Below are 23,846 nucleotides of genomic sequence, written 5' to 3'. Positions count from 1 at the left end.
TGTGCTGGGAAGCATCCCCACTAAAAAGACTGGGTCTGTCTGTCCTACTGCCCATGAGCAGAATTACTTTCTCCCCGCCTGCCTGTTTACCTGCCAACCAGCTTCTCCCCAAGGAGTCTTAGGATGGGGCAATCTTGAAAGACTGCTGAAGGAAAGAGACAGGAGGGGGAAGAGATTGGTGTTGGGTGGAGGCAGCTAGACAGGGCTCCTGTTTCACGGATGCCCTTATCATAGCACGCCAGGCCTTCCTGTCCTGCGCTCTCTCCCGGAGCGTGCTCAAGTTCATAATCATTGCATCTGTGCCTACAACTAGCAATACCCATTGGAAGTGTAAAGCACTGAATGCATAGCTATCTCCTCTCTGGCTTTATTTGTTGTACAGTTAAAGAGTTCTGCCAACCTAGCAGTTCAAAAGCAAGAAATTGCAAGTAGATAAATAGGTACCGCCTCGGCGGGAAAGGTAACAGCGTTCCGTGCGCCTCGGTGTTCAGTCATGCCGGTCACATGACCACGGAAGCGTCTTCGGACAGCGCTGGCTCTTCGGCTTAGAAACAGGGATGAGCACCGCACCCTAGAGTCGGACACGACTGGTTGGGGACACCTTAAAGAGTTCTACAAACTATCTAACTGAGGCTGACACACACGTGCACACTTCTTCTCATGAGTCATCCAAATACAAAGAAGGAAATGAATTGCTGGTTGCAGCAGCAGCAGCTTCTTCTAAAGATGACATCCTGTCAGGTTAGTCAACATGATAATCTCCCTGGGTGTGATCAAGTGGGCAATCTCATTTTTCAAGGCTGAAGCAGGAAGCTGGCAGTGGGTTAGACAGAAGGGATTATTGGAAGTAGTAGCATTAATAAAGGCTATTTTGGATCAGAGTGTCAGAGTCTTTATTCCAGGGCTGGTTCACATAGGCAGATTTATTGCCTGCCTGTTGTATGCATGAACGGACCACCAAAGTTCCAAGGATGGACACAGAGTCTTCTATCACCTCGAACACAGTGCTTTGCAGTAGAGTTGGTCCGTACATTCACCTGCAAGTTTTCAAGTTGTGGATGCACCTGTATGAGCCAGCCCTCAGTAACCAAGTCTTGCCCTGTCTCATTTTGGGGGAGGGGCTGTTTCACAACTCATGGCTTTCAAGGCTTAGCTTTCTTCTCGCTGTCAGAATGGACTCCACAAGTTGCTAGGCCTGATCTTCTCTTCAAAACAAAGAAAGGGAGATGGAAAGGTAGAATTTCAGTGGGATCTCTATTTTTAATGAAGGGATGGGGGTCAAGCCAAATAGTCTATGACATATATGAGAAGAGGGGGTTCCATAAGCATACTTGGGTATTCCACATTGCCATAATTATCCCCCCACACACACACACACACCTTTTCCCCATCCACCTTCTTGCAGAAGAGACCACGTGGCCCCAAATAGCGCTGGTGCAGCGCCAAGCACAGAGATTCTCAAACTGTGATCTGTGGCCTACAAGTTCCATTCAGGTGGTCTGCAGGCTGGTTGCAGAACATATCTGTACTTTATTTTTTCTGATGACAGAGAGTGAGGCTGTTTTGACCACGGCCACATTATCAAACAGGCTAAGAAGGGCCCATGATTTTCAGAATACGTCTCTGGTATTAGTGGACACAGTCTACTAATTTACTAGCTCATGGGGATCATCTCAGCAGCCTGACTTGGGCCCATGGGTTTTATCCTACAGTGCTGTTTCGGCTGCTGCTGAGGGTATATATATCTACATGCATGCGTGTGTGTGTGTGTGTGTGTGTGTGATGTATGTGCTTTGATTTGTAGAACAAAAAAAGGTATTCAATTATCTGTGGGGGGAGAAAGTTTGAGCGCCACTGGTCTAGCATCTCTGATGTTAATAATTCACAGTGGTTTCATCACAGCAAAAATGGTATATGTGTTGGGGGGGGATTAATCTCCCTTTCCCCCTTGCCTTGATTCCACTCCTGCTCTGCATCCTAGAGGAAAGAGGCTGCGTTGTGTGTCCACGCGTTTATTTATATATTTTCCCGACCTTTCCTTCCTCGCAAGAAAGCCATCGGAGCTTTTAATCCCCTTTTTTTACGTTCCTTCTCTTTAAGAGGGAATACGGATCGGCCATCTCTGTCTCTCTCTGACCTCTGCTTTCCTCCGTCTGTTTGCCTCGTCCGTCTCTCTTTGCTGCGCCAGGACGTTCAGGAGAAAGCCGGCAGGAGACACGAAGGGGCGAGATGCCCAGCTCTGATCTGAGAGTGGGGAGCGGGGGGGGGGGGTTCGCGAGAGAGAATGAAGGGGGGTCGGGAGAGAATGAAGTGGGCCGTGGCAGGGAGGCGAGAGGAAACCGGAGCCCCCACGCGTTGCGGCCAGGAGCTGCCCCGCCACACGCCCCTCTCCCCGCCCTCTTCCCGCGCCGCCTTTCCAACCTGGCCCCCCAGCCCCAGCCTTCTCCTCCGCCCTCGCCAGCCGCCGTCAGGATGGAGACGGGCTCGGAGCTGCCGCCGCGGCCACACCCGCAGCCCCGCTAGGAGGGGAGGGGGGCATCCGCACGGATTGTTCCGTCCGGGCTGCGGGGGCAGCGGGGGCAGCGGCGGCCGGCCGGGCGCTCGCAGACCTCCGCTCGCACCAAAGCGCGGCTCTGCGCCGCCTCTGCCCTCGGGGCTGCGCTCGCTCCACCTCTGCGCCCCTTCCCTTTTGTCTCGGCGTCGCGGGGAGGCGACTGCTCGCTCGCCAGGCGGGAGGAGCCATGGGGCCCCCCCGGCGACTCGCCGGATCGCCCTGGTCCCCGCCCCCGCCCGGGTCTTCCACGCCTTCGGCGGCGGCGGCGTTTCCCCGGGAGCATCGCGGGGGCAGAGGAGGTGGCGGTCGGCGGCGTGGGGCGTAATTGCATGGGGGCGCTTGGGCTCCTCGCCTCCCTGACTGCCAGCCACTGGAGGCGGCGGCGGCGGCGGCGGCTGCCCCCCGGATCCCGATGAGTGGCCCCAAGCCGGCCGGGGGGATCCGAAAGCGGAGGATGGCGGCGGGGCTGTGCCTCTGCAGAGGCCCCCGCACCCGGCTGCCGGTTGGCGCCAGCGCCTTGGGCTTCTTTGTCCTCTGCTGGCTCTACATCTTCCCGGTCTACCGGCTGCCGGATGAGAAGGAGATCGTGCAAGGAGTCTTGCTGCAGCAGTGCAAAGCCTGGCGGAGGAACCTCACCGCAGTGGCCGGCTTCAGGTGAGTGAGGGGGCCCCCGTCTTCCCTTCTCCATCACGGGGCTGCGCGGGTGGGCAGCCCAAGGGCAGCCAGGGACTCGCGCAGCGGCGGCGGCAGCGCTCCGGGCGACCTGCCCTCACCATCTGCGTCCTCGCACATAGAAGGTCGCCGCCGCCGCTAGTCCTCATGATTATTTGCCCCTGTATCCTGCCCTCTTCATCACTCTCCATCATAATCATCATCATCATATTATTATCATTATTATTATTATTATTTGAAGACTTGATTCCGGATATGACACTTCTCATCTGCAAAGTTCTTTCTGAGCGTCTTTGGCTATCAGTTTCCAAATACGCAAGACACATCAAAGTTTGGTGGGATCGGGTTTTGTTTCTTTTAAAATCACCTCTATGGAAACACATCCGCCCAACCAGGACAAATTCAAAGATAATTTATTGGCCTACGGAGGGAGTCTAGATTTGCCGAGCTGTGTGTGGCTGCCACGGCACCTCTGTGTGTGTTGAAGGAAGCCCTATTGTGTCCAACGAGGCTTACGCCAGTAGGATTCCGGCCTGCGCATTTGTACAAAGTATCATGTGTAGGTTGCATATATAGTCTGTGTGTCAAATCTGAACGGCAGAGCTAGGGGGTAATCCAGCAATTAGATTGCCTTTGTGGATCTGATGAAACAGCTGTCAAGTCTAGTATTCTGTGTCCAGCCACATGCCTCTGGGGGAATTCACAAGGTGATGCCAGCCCCTTAAGTCTTTACTCCTGAATCTTTTATTTTCAGATCTACTGCATCTGAACATAGAGGTTCCATTTAACTACCATGGCTAATAACCATTAAGAGACCTGTCCTCCACAGATGTGTTTAATCCTTAAAAAAACACCTAGTCCACTGGTGTCCTTTTTCTTTGTTTTGGTCTCAGGATTTGACTTATTTGTTCAGATTTTATACTGTGTATTCATACTGCACTGATATTCTGCAATCCTGGTAACGATTCCACAACTTATGGGCATATGTCCAAAAGTCAGTGCCAAAGATCCCAGAGACTTGAATAGACTCAGGGTTCCATCTGCACACTGCACAATGTCATTTACACAGATCTGGCATGGCTTTAAATGGACTGAGGATTTCCTTTAAGGGCCACTTACTGATCTTCTACAAGAGACTGCACAAATTGTTCATAAAAATGTCTGCTTGGATTTTCCCCAGTTTATGCCATCTATTTCTTCAATATGTTCCAGTCTGAGCAATATGAACAACTTAAATGATTAAAAAGGGACTTTGTAATAGTCTGACAACTTGCATTAAACTTGCAGCATGTTGTAAATTCCATATGTTAAAACAAGTACCTTTTTTGGGGGGGGGGGTGTCCCTGAACTTACTGCAGAACAACTATATTGGGTGGCCCCACGATCTAGTTTTCTGAGAGACAGACACATTGACCTTTCTGCATTCTCGCCACACCATTCGCAATATCGCACTCCTCCGTCACATCCACATTTAAGGAAAAGCCTGCTATCTGTATTCAGGCAGGTATTTTGTGTCTGGATCTAAGAAGATTTTGGCTCTTGGATGAGCGTGATTGAAAACAGTGTTATTAGTTTTTTTAAAACTATTTTTAATTAGTCCATTGTTAACCGCTCTAACCTTCCAAAATTGGGTGGGCTATATCTGTGACAAACACAGCAAGGTGATCAGAGGACTAGAAACCAAGTCCTATGAGGAAAGATAGAAGGAACTGGGTATGTTTAGCCTTGAGAAGAGAAGATAGAGCAGGGATATGATAGTACTTTTCATGTACCTAAAAGGTTGACACATGGAAGAGGGCTGCAACCTGTTTTCTATCATCCAAGATCATAGGAGATGAAATAATGGGCTTAGATTAAGGCAGGAAGACAGATTTTGGTTGAGCATCTGGAAAAAAGTCCTAATGGTCAGAGCAATCGGACAATAGACCCAACTTCCTAGGGAGGTGGTGGGCTCTCTGTCACTGGAGGTATTCAAGCAGAAACTGGACAGCCATCTGTCAGGGATGTTTTAAACTGTTTCCTGCACTGAGCAGGGGGTTGGACTCGGGCTAAATGGCCCCTTCCAACTCTGTGATTCTATGATTTAGCTGCTTTGTTGTTCACACACATGAAGAATGGTCGGATTCTTAAAGGACTGTTCACATTTGATACATCTGCTGTGAAGTCACTGCTTTTTCGGAGGAAATAGTCGCCAACCGCCTGCATGTATGCAAATGCATCTGTTGAACAGATGTGTGGTTTGGTGGCAGGCAGCTATCTGCTCTATTTTCAGTTAGTTATCTGCAACTTTTATATGCTGCTCCATAACAGAGTTCTCTGGGTGGCTTGTGCAAATGCAAAAACAATTAGAACACAAAAGCAGACAATCAAAAGTGACATGAAACACAGCAACAAAGCAAAAAGCACAGCACCCCAAAATTTATTATTATTATTATTATTATTATTATTAATTCCATTTCTGTACCACCCCATAGTTGAAACTGTCTGGGCAGTTTACAAAAAATCATTAAAAAATAGAACACGCATTCAAGACACACAACAAAATTAAACACAGAGATTTTAAAATCGAGGGTTAAACTACATGCCACATTAAACGTGTAGTGTGTAGCTGATCCCAACTTAAAAAAAAAGTAAAGGCAAAGGTGTCCCCAACCAGTCGTGTCCGACTCTAGGGTGCGGTGCTCATCCCCGTTTCTAAGCCAAAGAGCCAGCGCTGTCCGAAGACGCTTCCGTGGTCATGTGGCCGGCATGACTGAACACCGAGGTGCACGGAACGCTGTCACCTTTCCCGCCGAAGCAATACCTATTTATCTACTTGCAATTTCTTGCTTTCGAACTGCTAGGTTGGCAGAAGCTGGGACTGAAGACGGGAGCTCACTCCGTCACGCAGCACTCGGGTCTCGAACTGCTGACCTGCCGACCTTCCAGTCTGCAGTTCAGCGTATTAACCACTAAGCCACCGCGGCCCCTAATCCCAACTTAACCCCCCCCAACAACTTTAGTGTAAGCTTGTGAGCCCCTGTCCAGATAAGCCCCTGCGTACTGACAGCCACAGCAACTGACAAAGCACAGGCATAATATGGTCAAAGCGCCCAGTTCCAATTGGCTCCAATCAGTAAACTAGGAATATAGGACATTGGAAGCTGCCTTATACTGAGTTAGACCATTGGTCTTTCTAGTCCGGTATTGTTGACACTGACTGGCAGCAGCTTTCCAGGGACTCAGGCAGGCGTTTTTCCTGGGCCAACCTGGAGATGTTGGGGATTGAATCTGGGACCTTCTGCATGTCCACTGCTACTGAACTACAGCACTTCACCAGTGGTTCTGTTTGTAGTGTACATTGTGTTTGGCCCAAATGACGGAGTTCATGCCATCTCCCCACTCCAGGACAATATTTTGGACAGGCAAACTCATCACGTGAGAAGCAACTCCTAGATTGTATCAGTCAAGGATTGGAGAACAGGAGTAGATTTGGAGATGGGTGTTGGAGGTCAGACTGATACATGGGTATATGAGCAAAGATGGGCAGAACTGTGCTTTCTTTCACAGAGTTATGGGTTCAGTTTTAAGCCTCTCATTTTGCTGCATCTCATCTTAGAAATTGGACCTAGAATTGTGTTTCAGTTCACCTCAAGAAAAAAAGGAGAGTAAAATGACAATAAAGATGAGAGGACCTTTGCTCATGCGCAGAGTTCTCTTAATCAGAACTGAGCAAAACCAGCTTCCATCCACCTAGGATTTGGGGAAATGGGCTCCTTGCCTATAAGGTGCAATTTTCAGAGAGATTTAAGCCTCAGCACTTTTCATCTTAGAAATTAAAAACTAGACATTTATCTGTTCTGTAAAGAAAAACAATCACCACCCAGTGATCTCAAAAGAAGGAGTTGGCTTTTCTTAGGAAAGAGAGGAAAAATAAGTGTAATGCTTGTATATAAATGGTTGGTGCAGTTGCATCTGGAATAACTGGCCATTCTGGCTGAGGATGATGGGAGTTGTAATCCCAAAATATCTGGAGGGTACCATTTGAGGAAGGCGAAAGATCCCAACTTCAAGTATAACCTGATGGGACCTGAGCTAGCGGTGACCAGCCAAGAAAGAGATCTTGGGGTTGTGGTGGACAGCTCGATGAAGATGTCAGCCCGGTGTGCAGCTGCTCTAAAAAAGGCAAACTCCATGTTAGGCTTAATTAGAAAAGGAATTGAGAATAAAACTGCCAATATCATACTGCCTTTATACAAGTCTATGGCGCGACCACACTCGGAATGCTGTGTAGAGTTCTGGTCACTACACCTAAAAAAAGATATTGTAGAGCTACCTCCAGTACCAGAGGCAGTGAGCCTATGTACCCCAGTTGCTGGGGAACATGGGTGTGTGTGTGTAGGAGGGGTGCTGTTGCACTCGTGTCCTGCTTGTGAGTTCCTGGTTGACAGCTGATTGGCCGCTGTGTGAACGGAATGCCGGATTAGATGGACCCTTGGTCTGATCCAGCAGGGCTCTTCTGATGTTCTTAAGGCATTTGGGAGTTTTAGTTCTGAAAAAAAGACAATAAAGGGGGAACATAATAGAAGTTTATAACGTTATGCATGGGCTGAAAGAAGTCGATAGAGAAAAGGTTTTTCTCTCGCATATTAAAACTCGGTCATGCAATGACATTGACGGGCTGTAGCTTTCAGGACAGATCAAAGGAAGTACATTTTCACACAACACAGTCAACGGAACTCACTGCCACAAGACATAGAGAAGGCCACTAAAGTTAGACTGCTGTTGAGGATTAGAATAATTCATGGTATTCCTTCTGGGCCACCTTGTGAGGATGGGTTTTTGGGGCATGGTCTCCATGCATTCTTGGACGGAAGGACCCCGAAGGTGGGGCTGGGCAAATTCTGTTCTCCTCCTTTCTTGACTCCTTGCCCAGGGGTTCTGAAAGGTTGCTTGATGGCTGAACCTCCGCCGTTTGTAATCCCCCCCTTTTAATGAGCCTGGACCCGCAGTTTACAAATTTGCTATTAAGTTCGGGATTCCTCACAAGCATCTGAGTATGCACAGCATGCATTTGAATAATGCCATTTCTGCCCATGCTCTGTGTGGGTTGGATTACCCGTTTCATTGCCTAATCTAGTGCTCTTTCCATCCTCTCCTCCACCACTGGCAGGACTCTGGCTCTGCGAGAAGGAGGAGGACTCGGCAGTGCTCTTCTACACCTAAATTTTTAGCCATTCTACAGTCTCCTTAGCAGCTTCCCTCATCATTATTGATGCCACCACAATTCTGGCTTCGATCAGGCACTACCAGTGGAGGCTGGTGGGTCTGATGTCTGTGGGTGGTGAATCCGCTCCGGGTTTCAGTCAGAACCAGTCAGAACTCTGAAGAATGCGGCACCTTTGGTAGGTCCTTTAGAGTTCTGACTGGTTCTGACTGAAACCTGGAGCACATTCACCGGCCCACTGACATCAGAGCCACCAGCCTCCACCAGGCACTACGCAATTCCAAAGTACAGCTCCCAAGATGCACTTTGATATCGTGCTTATGCTGAAGCTTGTTTACACACAACAAGAGTTCACTTTGAGGAAGAACTCTCGTCTAAGCCTACATAGGTGAGTTCATTATTTTCCGAGTAAATAACAAACTCACTCAGGGAAAGTTCACCCATCACTACTTGTCTCCTGTGCTGTTTAACATGAAACTGTTGGTTGAAATCATCCAGAGATTTGGGCTCTGACGTCATCAATATGCTGATGAACGTAGTTTTATCTCTCTTGTACATCTATTCTAGGTGGAACCTATTCTAGGAGTTCAGTGGAAGCCCTGGACCACTGCTTGTGAAGGACTGGATGGGAACCTAATCCAGTCCCCATTCAGCCCAATTGGAGATAAGGGCAGGGGCTGGATGGAGACCTCCCATCTAGAGACTGGAGATAAGGGATTTCCCCTCCTTCCTCCCATTCTGCAAGCGGGGCTTTTGCAAAGTCTCCATTGGTGACAACAGACTCAAATAGCTTCTCCACCCGTGAAACAGAAGTTCTCCTCCAGCATGGTTCTTCTTACGTTCTTACTGTCCATCAGCTGAGTGGATGTATCAGTTCCATCTTCTCCACCAACAAAAAGGTTGTTTGCAGTTAAGGGTATAATCCAGCATAAGTCCTACCTAGAGTAGGCGCATTCAGATGAATGTGACGTATGTTAGTTATGTCTAAGTTAAATCCTATTCATTTCAATGGGTCTCTTCTAAGTAGGACTTATGTTGGATTTAACCGTAAGATTCTGAAGAATTTCAGCTTTTATGTGAGGAATTAATTTTGTTTGCATTTTAATGCAAGATTACACAAATCACACCTTCTGGATCTGAACATGGACCCAAGTGCAATTTGCATTTGGAAGTCTGTACATTTCTGAGTTTGTGATGCATTATGCAAAAAAAAAAAAAAGCATTTCACAACATGGGCACGTTTGAAAAGCGAACAAGGGAAAATACGGACATTGCTAAAATGCAGAGAAAATTGCTCACAAAATACATACAAATATCTGTGTAGAAAGAAAAAACTCATATGGAACCAGGCTGGAATGAGCCTAGTGATGTCAGAGTTGGCCATCCTTACTTGTGTGTGTGTTTTACAGATACTAGTTTGCAGAAGGTCCTGGTTGTGCTGTACAAACAAACCTTTTGGCTAATGTTTTGTTGATATGGTGTATCGATTAGAGTGTCAGACTAGGACTGAAGAGTCCCAGGTTCCAATCCCAACTCAGCCACAAAGCTCACTAGGTGACCTCAGGCCAGGCGCTATGTCTCAGCCTGACCTACCTGACAGGGCTGGGGTGAGAACAGAACAGAGGAGAACCATGTACGGTGCCTTGAGCTCGTTGGAGGAAAGGTGGAATGTAAATGTAATGAACAGAAAGCAGAAACAGAATATTGACACAACCATTTGGGCTTCCTTTCACTGCTATTTAGGAGCAAACAGACCATTAGCAGCAGCACCTGTTGTTAAATTCTTCTTTTCTTTGGGGCTTTCTGCTCATCTCTGGTTACAAATTGTTTTAGTTCACTATATCCTTGAGTAAGGTCCCAAACTGTGTGTGTGTGTGTGTGTGTGTGTGTGTGTGTGTGTGAAGGGTGGGGAAGGTCAGAAGGTCATAGGAATGGGGTGAGAGATGGAGGAAATAGGCTGGTAGCCAGAAAAGTTGTGCTGGTGACAGCAGATCATTGCAGAATAGACATAGATGGAACAATGGTGTTCAGGCGTAACGGCAATCTTCGGTGGCAATTTATGGGTTAATTAACCCAACACGAACCTACCTGTACACTATGCTGAGCATCTAAGGCCCTCCTCTGGCTGCCTACTCTGAGGGAAGCCCAGAAGACAGCAACAAGGGAGAGGGCCTTCTTGGTGGTGGCCCCCAAATTGCAGAATGATCTCCCAGATGAGGTCTGCCTGGCACCAACACTTATATTTTCTGTGCCAGGTTAAGATCTTTCTCTTCTCCCAGGCATTTGGCAGCACATGATAAGTTTTAATTGATCCTGGATTGTCTTATGGTTATGGCTGTTTGTTTGAAATTGCTTGCTTGAAGTTGTTTTAGATATATGTTATCTTGTGTATATTGTCTGTTGGTGTGTTTTTATGTCAATGGCTTTAACTCTATACACTGCATTGTTAATGCTTTTAATTTTTGTAAACCGCCCAGAGAGCTTTGGCTATTGGGCAGTATAGAAATAATAATAATAATAATAATAATAATAATCCGATGCATGCGCGCTGTGTGTGATCTGCTTCTGGTTTCCAGCCACAGCCTACACATGCAGCATTCATGGGTTGTTTCCATGACATCTGAACCCAGGCATTTGGGGCTTGCACCTTGAATAGCTTCTTTCGAGTTCTGAGTGGTTCTGACTGAAACCTGGAGCAGATTCACCGCCCCACTGACATCGGATCCACCAGCCTCCTCCGGGAAGAACAACATGCTGTTAAGGAATTCTTATGGAGAATTGCTCTGGTAAACCAGCTCGACCTCTTGACCGTGGAGGCTCACTGTGGAGTAAGCCAGCAAGCTGAGGAGTTCACGGAGAGGATAGCCGGAGTACAGTGTGCTGTGAATGGGGTTAAGTCTTCTTGCACACAGTCAGCCCAAACGTCTGAAAACAGAAATTTAATCAGTCTTCCCCAACCAGATACCCACCCACAAGATGTTTTGGACTTCAGCTCTCAGTTTCTCATTTTTCTACTCATACATTTGGGCGTTCCCAAACTTTGAGAATGTTTTCAATCTTAAATTTGGCTTATACTAACTGAACGTTAAGATTTATTTGTTTTTGAATCCGTTAGCAGATTTGTGTGTGCCAGCTCCTAATACATGCATTTTTGTATACATTTTACCGAATATCTGTAGTTTTTGCAAGCAATTTTCCTACTACAACACATTTTTAACATTATTTTCACTGACATAGACATTCTTGTATGGCTTTTTTGACTGCAGAATCCTGTTGCCAAATTTGGAGAAGTGCAAATTTCCAAGGATAACTGAGTTTCAGTTAACCGACTTGCATATCAGCTAAAAATGAAACTGATACTGGGAGGGACTGTAAGGCGGAAATGGCAAACCGCAGGAGGATTTGCATAAAAGAGGAAGGGAGTGGTAGTGGGCTAATCAAAGTATGAGATGTGAGGCACAAAGTACTCATAGACTTGTGATGCTGCCTAAACTATTTGTTTATTGAGTACAATTTTTATGAATGAAGCACAGGATAGTAATGCACAATGATCAAGGCCCAGGCCGCCTCCCTCTTGAGCGCGCTCAGTGGACGATCTCGTAGTTCCACCCACTGCCAAAGCTGGTCTCAAGCATGTGCCCCCTGTTTGTGATTGTGAAGTACTTGCCCCCCCCCCCCCCGCCCGTGGGCAGACTGTACCTTGGAAGCAGGTTGTAGGTGTACTTGTTGGCCGGCTTGGTCTCCCACTCGATGCTGTAGGTAACCATGCAGTGGGCCTCCTGCTTGAGGTAGGCGACGACCGTGAAGTTGTCAAGGCCGGCCTCGTCATTGATGGCGGTGTCAGTGCCGACCAGGGTGGGCTGGGGCCGTATCTTGATGAAGATCTGCGGGGGGGGGGGGGGGGCTGGCTGAAGGCCATGGCGCCGGTGTGGCTGATGTCGCAGTGATGGTGCTCCTTGATGTGGGGCTCCTTGCTCCAGATGGGCCCGGGGTAGCAGATAGCTGGGTCGTTCCAGCACATCCCGGGCATCAGCAGCATGCTGTCCCTGAACAGCTCCTCATAGTTGGTCTGATAGCGGCTGCCCTCATTCCCCACCTTGTTGATGTGGTTGAGTTCGGTGGGCAGCCTGTTGCTGGCCCCCACGCAGCTGCGGTTGTCATGGTGCACAGGGTTACCGTGATCCTCATTGGCCACGTTCTTCTCAGGGTCCAGGATGAGGGACTTGTTGGGGTAGTAGTGGCCAGAGTTGGCATTGATCATGGGACGCCCGGGGCGGACGTCCTTCATGCCCATGTACGTCTCCTGCATGACGTCTGGGATGTCCGCCTCCACCCCCGCCTTGGCCGCCCCCTCCATGTTGCGGTCATCATCCATGGCCTTGGCTGAGATGGGGGTGTGGTGCCAGGCGTCTATGCCCGGCAGGCCCGGCCCCGAGGGGAAGTGATTCCTGTACATGTGCTTCCAATCCCGGGGCTTGATCTGGGAAAAACAGGGTTGGTTGAAGGTGCGCTGCTTGCCCTGGATGATGCGGCTGGAGGACCAGTGCATGGCGTACTGCCCCAGCAGCAGGTTGCCCTCGTAGGAGAAGGTGCCCTCCAGGTGCAGGAGCTTGTGGTTCTGCATCTCCAGCATGTAGAAGGGCTCCGGCGGGTTTTTGTCGGCGGTGGTCCAGTGCGACACCACCAGGCGTAGCGGGGCAGGACGTTGACCTGCCAGGGCCGGGATGACAGGGTGCCATGGTGCAGGTTGCCGCAGACATCGGGGAACATGTTGCGCTCATTCACCAGGATGTGCATGGACCCCATGCTGTTCTCATCCACGTGGGTGCCCTGGTCGGTGGTGGTCAGCAGCTTACACTGCACGTCGCTGATCTGCACCCACAGCTTCTTGAGTCGGATGTGCTTGTAGTCGTTGACCAGCTTCTGGAACTTGTCTGGGCTGAAGTGGGCGTCCCACCAGTTGAGGTCAAAGTAGGACCACGGGGTCATGAAGCCCAGGAAGGTGTTGCCCGCCTGGCAGACTAGGCGGTGGTCCATCCTCAGGGTGGAGTCCCCCTGGGCTGAGGCGCAGCCCTCATCGATGCCCGCCCCATCCGAGCTGCTGGGGTCCACGCTCATAACTGAGTTTCAGTTTGTGTATTGGGTCGAAAGTGCGAAATGAGATAAATTCACATTAAAATGGGAACCAAATGAATTTTTCCTCCACTCCTACTGTTATGGCACAGGAACAGGACAGAATGTCTCCCCAACCCTTGCATGGTCAGTTGGCAACCCTACTTAGCAGGAGATGAACTCCAAGGAAGAGAAGAAAACTGAGATCCTTCGTTATAACTTTTCACCTATGAAAAAAGCCTTCGAACGTTGCGTTCCAATGTGATGTTTTACCATACAAGACCATGGATGTAAAGATCTTGCAGCTCAGATGAAAAAGAGGAAACCTACAGCTGACTTGTGACATTAAGAGAGCATCCTATGGCCACTAGACACTGTCTAGCAGGCCATAGGTTATGCTCTTTTCCAGGAACCGACCTTGGAGCCCGCGCTCTGAGGTCGATTCCTGGAAAATTGACCGCCCCTTTTGTCTGTGCTGCCTCGGAGGCAGCACAGAGAAGTCCCATCCTCCACGCTCGCAAGAGGAGTGCAGAGCGACTGAAAAGGGCTGGGGCTGGGGGGCGTTCCGGGGTGGGGATTGCGGACCTGCGCATATGACACATCCAATGTGTTGTATGGCAGCTTCCTCTCCTAGTTGCCCCCCCACCACTGCTAGACAGCTGAAAATGTCTGTCTAGTGAAAAACAGCAAGGTAGGAGAGGTGCAGAGGGAACGATCCCCTCCCATGCCTCTCCTGCCTTGCTTTGGATAGGTGCTTGCCTCCAAGTTCGGAGGTGGCCACCTATCTGGTTAGGATTGTGCCCGCAGTGCATCTTTGCTTTTAATATGATTTTAAAAAAAAGAAAAAAGAAACACACAAATAATATCAGCTGAGCGGCTCTGCTCATTATTGGTATCATACCTGGCCGGGAGAGGGAATTTAACTCTTTCTTCCCTTGATGAGTCTCCTCCTGTGGAGCTTAACTGCTTGTACTTGCTTTTCCCATACCCCCCCCCCCAGCCCCACACACCAAAGGTTCATTTAACTTCACGTCCTATCTAATTTAGCCTGTAGCTGCATCAGCCAAACAGGAAGCAGTTTCTGCTACCAAGGAAGGAACAAAACTGTAGGGTTCCTGGTGAAATGGGAAACATTCAAATGAAGGTTCCCATAACATATAAAGAAGGCCCCACAAACTTTGATTCCTGCGGCTGATTTTTTTTTTCAGAATGTTTTTTATAATTTCAGCTGCTTGTCAAAGATAAAGGAAGGTTTCTGGTAATGCGTGATCGCTTTGGTTGTCATAAGGCAAAGGCTAGTGAAAATCCCATCCTTACATGTCCCCTTATCCATGGGGTTTATACAAGATCGCTCTTCTCCAACTAAGTTTCTTCCCCTACTGGGGTGGCAATTCACTTTCTTTTGGGATTTGGGGGATTTTTATACCCCCCTCCCATCCGGAAATTTTAAGATGACTATCAAAAGCAAAATAATTTCCAGAGAACGCTTTTCTCCAAACCATACAGCATCATAAGCTAAAGCAGGAGTGGGCAGAAGGGAGGGTGAGATCTCTGGGTGATTTGCAGGTGATCAGCTAGAATTCCTGACTCTTGAATAGCAAGAACAAAAAGCCCCCCCCCCCCAATTAGGCTGCTGAAATGGAAGAAAGCTTGGGGGTGGTGGAAACCAGGAGTAGATATTCTTGTGTGTGGCAGGACTATGAGCTCAGTTCTGGTATTAAAAGCAAATTTCTGGGCAAAACGGGTGCTGAGAGGCATTCCTCTTTAATTCTAAAGGTGTGCCATTCCCTGAGTAGAGTGGCCGCTTATGAATCCCCCAAAACGAGGATAAAAGAGGGTGCAGAGTTGCATAAAACTGGCATATGCTCGTTCATATTGTCACGGCAGCGACTCAGCTGGGCTTTCAAGGACCACACTGACATGGTCTGCATTTGCAAAGGCTTTATTCAAGACGGAGTATTGACATCACAATGGGTCACTCCTCTCCAACTGAGTGACCCCAAGTGGAGCTTCCAGCTCCCTAATATAGGAAGTGGTAAATAACTTTCACCAAACCACATTCTTCCATGCTCCCCCCACCTGTATTTGCTACTCATCATTGTGGTTTCTCATAGAAAACAATAATGTGTTACACTTCTCTACTTGAAGCCTAGATGTAAATCCATGAAGGTCACGATGACAGACAGGGAAATGCTAGCTTCACCCCAGTCTCTTATAGGAAACTGCAGAAACCCACAAACTACATCTAGTTATTGTCTACCTTCTCTCCAAGCAAAAGCCTTTCAATAAGTATTCTGCCTTGCATTCTTGCCCTAATTTTAATATTGCTGCTAAATTAAAATGGAGTCTCTTTGGCAAAAGCTAAATGTCCATTACAGCCATGACAATACGTATAGATGCAAATTGAGAAATAATTACAATAATTTAAATAGAAATGCAGTACATCTCACCATAGTGCGGAAGACTGTGAACAGGAGAGCTTTGAACCTGCCTCTTAGAATCATAGAATCATACAATAGTAGGGCTGGAAGGGGCCTACAAGGCCATCGAGTCCAACCCCCTGCTCAGTGCAGGAATCCAAGTCAAAGCATCCCTGACAGGTGGCTGTCCAGCTTCATCTTCAATGCCTCCAGTGTGCGAGAGCCCACCACCTCCCTGGGTAGTTGGTTCCATTGTCGTATTGCTCTAACAGTCAGGAAGTTGTTCCTGATGTTCACCCGGAATCTGGCTTCCTGTAACTTGAGCCCATGATTCCGTGTCCTGCACTCTGGGATGATCGAGAAGAGATCCTGGCCTTCCTCTCTGTGACAACCTTTCAAGCACTTGAAGAGTGCTATCCTATCTCCCCTCAGTCTTCTCTTCTCAAGGCTAAACATGCCCAGTTCTTTCAGTCTCTCCTCATAGGGCTTTGTTTCCAGTCCCCTGATCATCTTTGTTGCCCTCCTCTGAACCCTCTCCAGCTTGTCTGCATCCTTCTTAAAGTGTGGTGCCCAGAACTGGACACAGTACTCCAGATGAGGCCTAACCAGTGCTGAGTAGAGGGGAACTAGTACTTCATGGGATTTGAAAGCTATACTTCTATTAATGCAGCCCCAGATAGCATTTGCCTTTTTTGCAGTCACATCACATTGTTGGCTCATATTCAGCTCGTGATCTACAACAATTCCAAAATCCTTCTCACATGTAGTATTATTGAGCCAAGTATCACTCATCTTGTAACTGTGCATTTGGTTTCTTTTTCCTAGGTGCAGAACTTGGCATTTCCCCCTATTAAATGTCATTCTGTTGTTTTCTGCCCAGCACTCCAGCCTATCAAGATCACTTTGAATTTTGTTTCTGTCTTCCAGGGTATTAGCTATCCTGCCCAATTTTGTGTCATCTGCAAATCTGATAAGCATTCCCTGCAGCTCCTCCTCCAAGTCATTAATAAAAATGTTGAAGAGCACTGGTCCCAGGACCAAGCCATGCGGTACCCTGCTCGTTACCTCTCCCTAGTTTGAGAAGATAACACTGTGGCTTCAGCTGGCTGTTCAGGTGATTCCCGTTGACAGGCAATTGTTCTTATGGTTCTTTATGTTTATACAGGAATGGGACAGGACAGCCCTTGGAAGAGAAGATGCCTTCAAATAGAGATGGTCCTCTGTAAAAGAGGCCCCTTGTCATCCTACCACCAACCAAGCTAATGTTTTGCACCTGGCTCCAGTTGGTGGTTTTAGTGAAGAAGAAAGTATACTTTGCAAGCCTGAAGTTTGTCCACTTTGCCCCTGAGCTAAAGCCATCCAATATTGGTATAATCTCAGCCACTGAAATCCAGACATGAATCACCTGTGAAAGATAAGGATATAGGAAGCTGTCTTATACTGAGTCAGTCAGTTTCATAATCTATCCCAGTGTTGTGTGCTGTGATTGGCAGTGATTCACTAGCAAAAACCCTTCCCAACTCCTGCCATTTATTCCTTTTAATGGGAGATGCCTGGTTTAGAAACTGGGACCTTCTGCTTGCAAAGCAGGCGCTCTACCACTGGGCTAAGATCCTTCCTCCATGCTCAGGCTCTGACTTTGGAGCATCTCCAGCCAAAAGGAGGCATATGGCTTTGAAACACTATACATGCCAGGCCGATGGAGGTACTGCTCTTTTCATTCAGGCTGTCGTGTAATGGCTAAAAAGTGTGACCTGGAAAACCCATAGTTTTATAATTTTTGTAAACCACCCAGAGAGCTTTGGCTATGGGGCAGTATAGAAATAATAATAATAATAATAATAATAATAATAATAATAATAATAGTTCAAAACTTGCTTCAATTAGAAACTCCCCCAAAGGCTGCAGACAAATACTCTTAGTTCCATCCCTTCCCCCCCCACCCCACCCACCCCAACTTCTTAAAAAAAGATGCAGCCCATTGCCAGAGGAAATTATACACTGGTCCTTTCTCATTACATTTAATTGTAGTGGGAGAATGGCATGCGAAATGGAAGCCAGATGCACAACATCAATATTATAAAAGAGCAGCCCACAAATAAAGAGGCCTTTGTAGGGACACTGAATCACCCGACAAATTAATTGCCATTTAGGGAAAAAGAGAACAAAAATGATCCAGAATCTCAGAAAGCCTTTGTTTCTTTCATTCCCTCCATCCATTCCTTCTTTCCTTCCTTGGCCCCAAAGTAGGGCAGATTTGAAATCTGCTGTGTAGCGGACTTCCCTTTCCTTCCCAGTGTTCATAAAGGACTCCATTATCTGGATATTCCTTGTGGAGGTTTGTATTAGTGCTGTGGTGAAACCCCACCTGCCCTTTCACAACCTCTCCATCGCCCTGAGAAACGGAGCTCAGTGTTCTCCCTACTTTTCATCTTCACCTGGGGAAGATGTTTGGCCCACATGAACATTTCTAAAGGTTTCTGAGAAAATGGTAGTCTTGGAAAGATGATCTCTGCTGAGGCAACCCTGTGTTTTTTTCCCCCATAAGGGGGGCTCTTTCAAATGTCGCCCCACCCTCAGTATGTGAAAATGGGGCCGTAAAATTTAGGGTTTCCATTGCTGGGCAATCTGGCCCTTTGGGGCCTGATGGATCCCCCCCCCCCGTGCCCCCTACTTGGCTTGCATTTGTGAGCTGAGACGTGGGTTAGTTCCCCAAACCCAGGAACTTTATTGTTTTTTTGAAATTTGCACAAGTTAGACCATTTATACCCACCTTTTTGCACAAATATTGTGCTATTTATGGCCACAATTTGTGCAAATACCCCCACACACACACACGACTTCACGTGCTAAGCCTGGCCAGCTTGCAGATAAGCAAGCTGGAGTCCGAAGGGCCAAGCTGGTGAAAACGCACCAGGCTCCACCCCCCAAACAGATTCCTCCACTGTCCCCACTAAAATTTCAATAAATGAGGAAGTAAAGTTCCCATGAGCAGACTCGCCCCCCCCCACCCCCCCACACACTGAACTGGCCTGCATTCTTGCTTAAAAGAGGGAGCTTAGATAAGTATTATCATTTATCACTTTGTGTTTTGACTGAAGTTGCCAGTGACTTCACACATCCGTCTAAGGCTGAACTTGGGTGGTCTGGTGCTTATACCTTTGGCAGTGAAACGGTGCTGTCGACAAAGCAGTTTGTCTGCATGCAGAAAGGTAGCAGCTTCTGCATACTTGCTCGTCCCCCTTGTCTCCAAAATTTAAGCTAAACGTTCTCTCTGGAGAACTCTCTGTTTGGCCGTAGCACAAGGCGAGGAAGCCCTTCCTTCCCCCTACGGCTGTCAGAAAGCTGTTGAAGAACCATCTTGCCCTGAGACTGACAGAAAGAGATGATAGACCAGCCTGTAATTAGATAACCTACCTGATGAGAGTGACATGACAAGAGAAGGCAAGAGTGTATAATTAAACTGTCCATGAACTTGTGACGTAGGGAAGGCAGCCACTGCAAACAACGTTTTTGAAGTTCAAAATATGTATAATAGTGTTTTGTTCTACATTGCCTTGGGCACTTTTGTAATGTGGGAAAAGTGATTCATAAATGTGGTTAAGTAAACACATTACCTGCTTTCAAGCTGTGGTGCTGGAGAAGACTCTTACAAGTCCCCTGGACTGCAAGGAGGTCAAATCAGTCCATCCTAAAGGAAATCAACCCTGAGTGCTCATTGGAAGGACAGATACTGAAGCTGAAGCTGAAATATTTTGGCCACCTAATGCGAAGAGAAAACTCTCTGGAAAAGACCCTGATGCTGGGAAAGACTGAAGGCAAAAGGAGAAGGGGACGGCAGAGGATGAGATGGCTAGATAGCATCACCGATGCAGTGAATATGAACTTGAGCACGCTCCGGGAGAGAGCGCAGGACAGGAAGGCCTGGCGTGCTATGGTCCATGGGGTCACGAAGAGTCGGACATGACTGAACGACTGAACAACAACAACAAAACACATTACCATTTGGTTGACTTCTCGTCTTGAACTGTTAATCCGGCGAGTAGTATAAGAATATAAGAAGAGCTGTGCTGGATCAGACCAAAGGCCTAGTCAAGCATTCAAAAGAAAAACTAAAAAAAAAAAAAACACCTATGGGGTAAAAAGCAACCCAATAGAAACTGAGCATGCTCAGTAGCCACGGAATGTTGATTGTCTGTTGGAAAAGGTAGGTGCTGGAATGGAGTACTTTGGAGGGGGACATGGCTGGCTGGAACCCTGAAAGGTAATCTCCTTTGTCTTCAATTAGATAGCAAAGAGGCAGCATCTGACTAGACTTTTCTTAGTCTTACCCTGAGATGCCAGGGACTGAACCTGGGACTTTCTGCATGTCCTGCAGAACCTGGGACTTTCCTGGGACCTGGGACTTTCTGACTAGACTTTTCTAGTCTGAACCTGGGACTTTCTGACTAGACTTTCCTTAGTCTTAACTTGAGATGCCAGGGACTGAACCTGGGACTTTCTGTCTGCATGTAAAGCATGTGCTTTGCTACTGAGTGGCACCCCCTCCATTTTTCTCCCCCTCACACAATATTAGAACCCGGGGTCATCCCATGAAACTGATGGGTGGGAAATTCAAGACAGATAAAAGGATTTCTTCACACAGCACAGAGTTAAACCATGGAATTCGCTACCACAAGTCGTAGTGATGGCCACTAATTTGGATGGCTTTAAAAGGGGGTTAGATAAATTCCTGGATGAGAAGGCTATGAATGGCTACTATCCCTGATGGCTCTATGCTTCCTCCAGTATCAGAGGCAGTAAGCTTATGTACACCAGTTGCTGGGGAACATGGGTGGGAGGGTGCTGTTGCACTCATGCCCTGGTTGTGCGTTCCCAGTTGACAGCTGGTTAGCCACTGTGTGAACAGAATGCCGGACTAGATGGACACTTCATCTGATCCAGCATGGCTCTTCTTATGTTCATATGTTCTTATGTTCCTCTTGCAGAATGGTAAAGGTGAGGCATCAACACATGGCCCATTGAGAAAGATCAATGAGAAAGATTGGGTCCAGGAGGTTGTAAATTTCTTCTTGAGAGAGGGAGTGGTGCCGGCTGCTTTAAAAGAGGCAGTAATCAGACCACTCCTGAAAAAGCCTAACCTGGACCCGGAGGATGTTAACAAGTATAGGCCAGTGGCCAACATCCCCTTCTTGGGCAAGGTGCTTGAGCGGGTGGTTGCAAGACAGCTCCAGGCACTCTTGAATGAAACGGATTATCTAGATCCATTTCAACTGGGCTTCAGGCCTGGTTTTGGAATGGAAACTGCCTTGGTCGCCCTGTGGGATGACCTCGGCTGGGAGAGGGACAGGGGGAGTGTGACCCTGTTGATTCTCCTGGACCTCTCAGCGGCTTTCGATGCCATCGACCATGGTATCCTTCTGGATAGGCTGTCTGGGTTGGGAGTTGGAGGCTCTGCACTGCAGTGGTTCCGCTCCTACTTGGATGGCCGACTCCAGAAGGTGGTGCTGGAGGATTATTGCTTTGTGCCATGGCAATTATGCCATGGTGTTCCACAGGGCTCTATTTTATCCCCCATGCTGTTTAACATCTACATGAAACCGCTGGGGGAGGTTATCCGGAGGTGTGGGCTGAGGTGCCATCAGTATGCGGATGACACCCAGCTCTACCTCTCTTTCTCATCAAACCCAGGTGAGGCAGTGGCTGTTCTGAATCAGGGCCTGGGCACGGTAATGGACTGGATGAGGGCCAATAAACTGAAACTCAATCCAGACAAGACGGAGGTACTGTTAGTGGGTGGTTCGTCTGCCCGGCTACGTGATATTCAACCTGTTCTGGAGGGGGTTGCACTCCCCCTAAAGGATCACATTCATAGTTTGGGGGTGCTCTTGGACCCAGAACTGTCACTTGAGGCACAGGTGAACTCAGTGGCACGGAGCACATTTTATCAGCTTAGGCTGGTATACTAACTACGCCCTTATCTGGACAGAGATAGCCTAGCTCCAGTTATCTATGCTCTGATAACTTCTCGTCCAGATTACTGCAATGCGTTATACATGGGGCTGTGTATTGGCTCCAGGAGCATTGCCAAGTCATCTGTAGTGTTAGAGGGGCTTAGAGATCCATAATGCTTGCTTATGTTCATTATTGGTGTAATTCCCATGCTAGTAAGCCTCTGAGCATGTGCAGATGAGTCAAAAGGCCGATAACAGCCTTCTTGGTGCATTCCTTGCTAATGAGTAGAGTCTTTATCTCTGATGTGCCTGAGAAGCAGAGTTTGTTTATCTTAAAGCTGCAGGTGGCTGTGCTTGAGAACCAAACACTTCTAGCCTATGCTGAGAATGAACTCTAGGGGTGCGTGCTGCTGAAACGCTGCTTATTGCTAACCTGTAGAGTATAAGACCCATTGTGCCCAATGGCTCGGGGTTCAGAGAAGCTGTCTGATCCAACCATTGGGTACCCCGTGTGCTGTAAGTTACTCACTAAAGTCTCCTTGTAAGTAAACCTTTGAGTCTGATGTATCACTATCGTGGCACCTCTAACCTAAGAGTTCAATGCCCACGGCCAGGGTGACACAGGCTGCCTTTGAAAACGGTCTGGAAACTTCAGCTAGTCCAAAATAGGGCAGCAAGATTGTTAATAGGGACTGGCCAACAAGCTCATATTACGCCAGTACTTTTCCAGCTGCACTGGCTGCCAGTCCATTTCTTCGCCCGATTCAAAGTGCTGGTATTAACATTCAAAGCCCTTAACGGCTTGGGGCCAGGTTATCTGAAGGATCACTTCCTCCCATATGTGCCTGCCTGGACCTTAAGATCATCGTCAGTGGCCCTTCTCTGTGAGCCCCTGCCAAAGGGAGGGTGACCACCAGGAGGAGAGCCTTTTCTGCTGTGGCACCCCGGCTGTGGAATGAGCTCCCTAGTGAGGTTTGCCTGGCACCGACATTGTATTCTTTCTGGCGCCAGGTGAAGGCCTTTTTATCTTCCCAGGCATTTTAGCATTTTAGCTCTTTAGACTTTTAGCTTTGCTGTTTTAAATCTGTATTTTAAATCCCTGCACTGCTGCTAGGTTTTATTCTGGTTTTATTCTGGTTGTATTGTTTACTGTGGTTTTAATGTTTTATATATTTTGTATTGTTTTATTGTGTGCTCTTTGGTTTTAATTTTTGTGAACCACCCAGAGAGCTTCGGCTATTGGCCGGTATAGAAAAGAAAGAAAGAAAGAAAGAAAGAAAGAGAAAATAAAGAAAAGGAGGTCAAAAGGCCCTTCTGTTAGTTTCAAAGGAAATCACACAACACCCCCTTGTAAGGCCCCAGGCCTGAACCAAGTTACCAGTAGTTTTAGAGGGGCTAAGATGCTCTCTGACTTTGGTCAGCTGGCTGCTGTTTTCCCTAACAGGCCTCTTGATTTACCTGGAGGAGTCAAAGGTCGACAGCAGCGGCCTCAGCGCATTCCATACTAACAAGCTAGAGGGCCTTATCAAGATGGGCCTGGGAAGTGAAGTTTGTTTGTTGTAAAGTTGCAGGTGGCTGGGCTAAGAAAGTTTCCAGTTGTTTTCCTTCCCTACAGGCGCTGTTAGTCTATGATGGGAAAGTGGTAGATGAATGCAAATTAACGCTTGCTGCTATCATGCTGCCTTACCGCTAACATGTATGGTATAAAACCCATTTTACGCCATTGCCCTGGGTTCAGAGAAGCTGTTGATCCAGCCATTGGGTACGTCTGTGTTCTGATTGTACTCAATAAAGTATCTTCTTGTAAGTAAACCTGGATCTGATTTATCACTAACTTGGCACCTCTAAATTAAGAGTTCAAAGCAGGGGCAATACCCCCCCCCCCATGCCTTGCTTATATCTTACACCTTGTAGATCAGTTTTCCCTC

At 47.7% G+C, this 23,846-nt stretch overlaps 1 protein-coding gene across 1 annotated transcript in view; it reads left to right on the top strand.

Moving 5' to 3' along the window:
* Nucleotides 1-2,846: 2,846 nt before the first annotated feature.
* Nucleotides 2,847-23,846, top strand: part of ST8SIA1 (ST8 alpha-N-acetyl-neuraminide alpha-2,8-sialyltransferase 1) — a 133,623-nt gene continuing 112,623 nt past the window's right edge. The window contains exon 1 of the mRNA XM_084809148.1: nt 2,847-3,208. Within this exon, the coding sequence (XP_084665274.1) occupies nt 2,967-3,208 (242 nt within the window). The 5' untranslated portion in view covers nt 2,847-2,966. The remainder of the gene's footprint in view (nt 3,209-23,846) is intronic.

Source organism: Heloderma suspectum, chromosome 7 (genome assembly GCF_057233095.1).
Source record: "Heloderma suspectum isolate Gila_16-S chromosome 7, 16-S_ref, whole genome shotgun sequence".
NCBI classification, from domain to species: domain Eukaryota; kingdom Metazoa; phylum Chordata; class Lepidosauria; order Squamata; family Helodermatidae; genus Heloderma; species Heloderma suspectum.
Note: the sequence above shows the minus strand (reverse complement) of the source record. Positions and strands in the feature narration are given on the sequence as shown.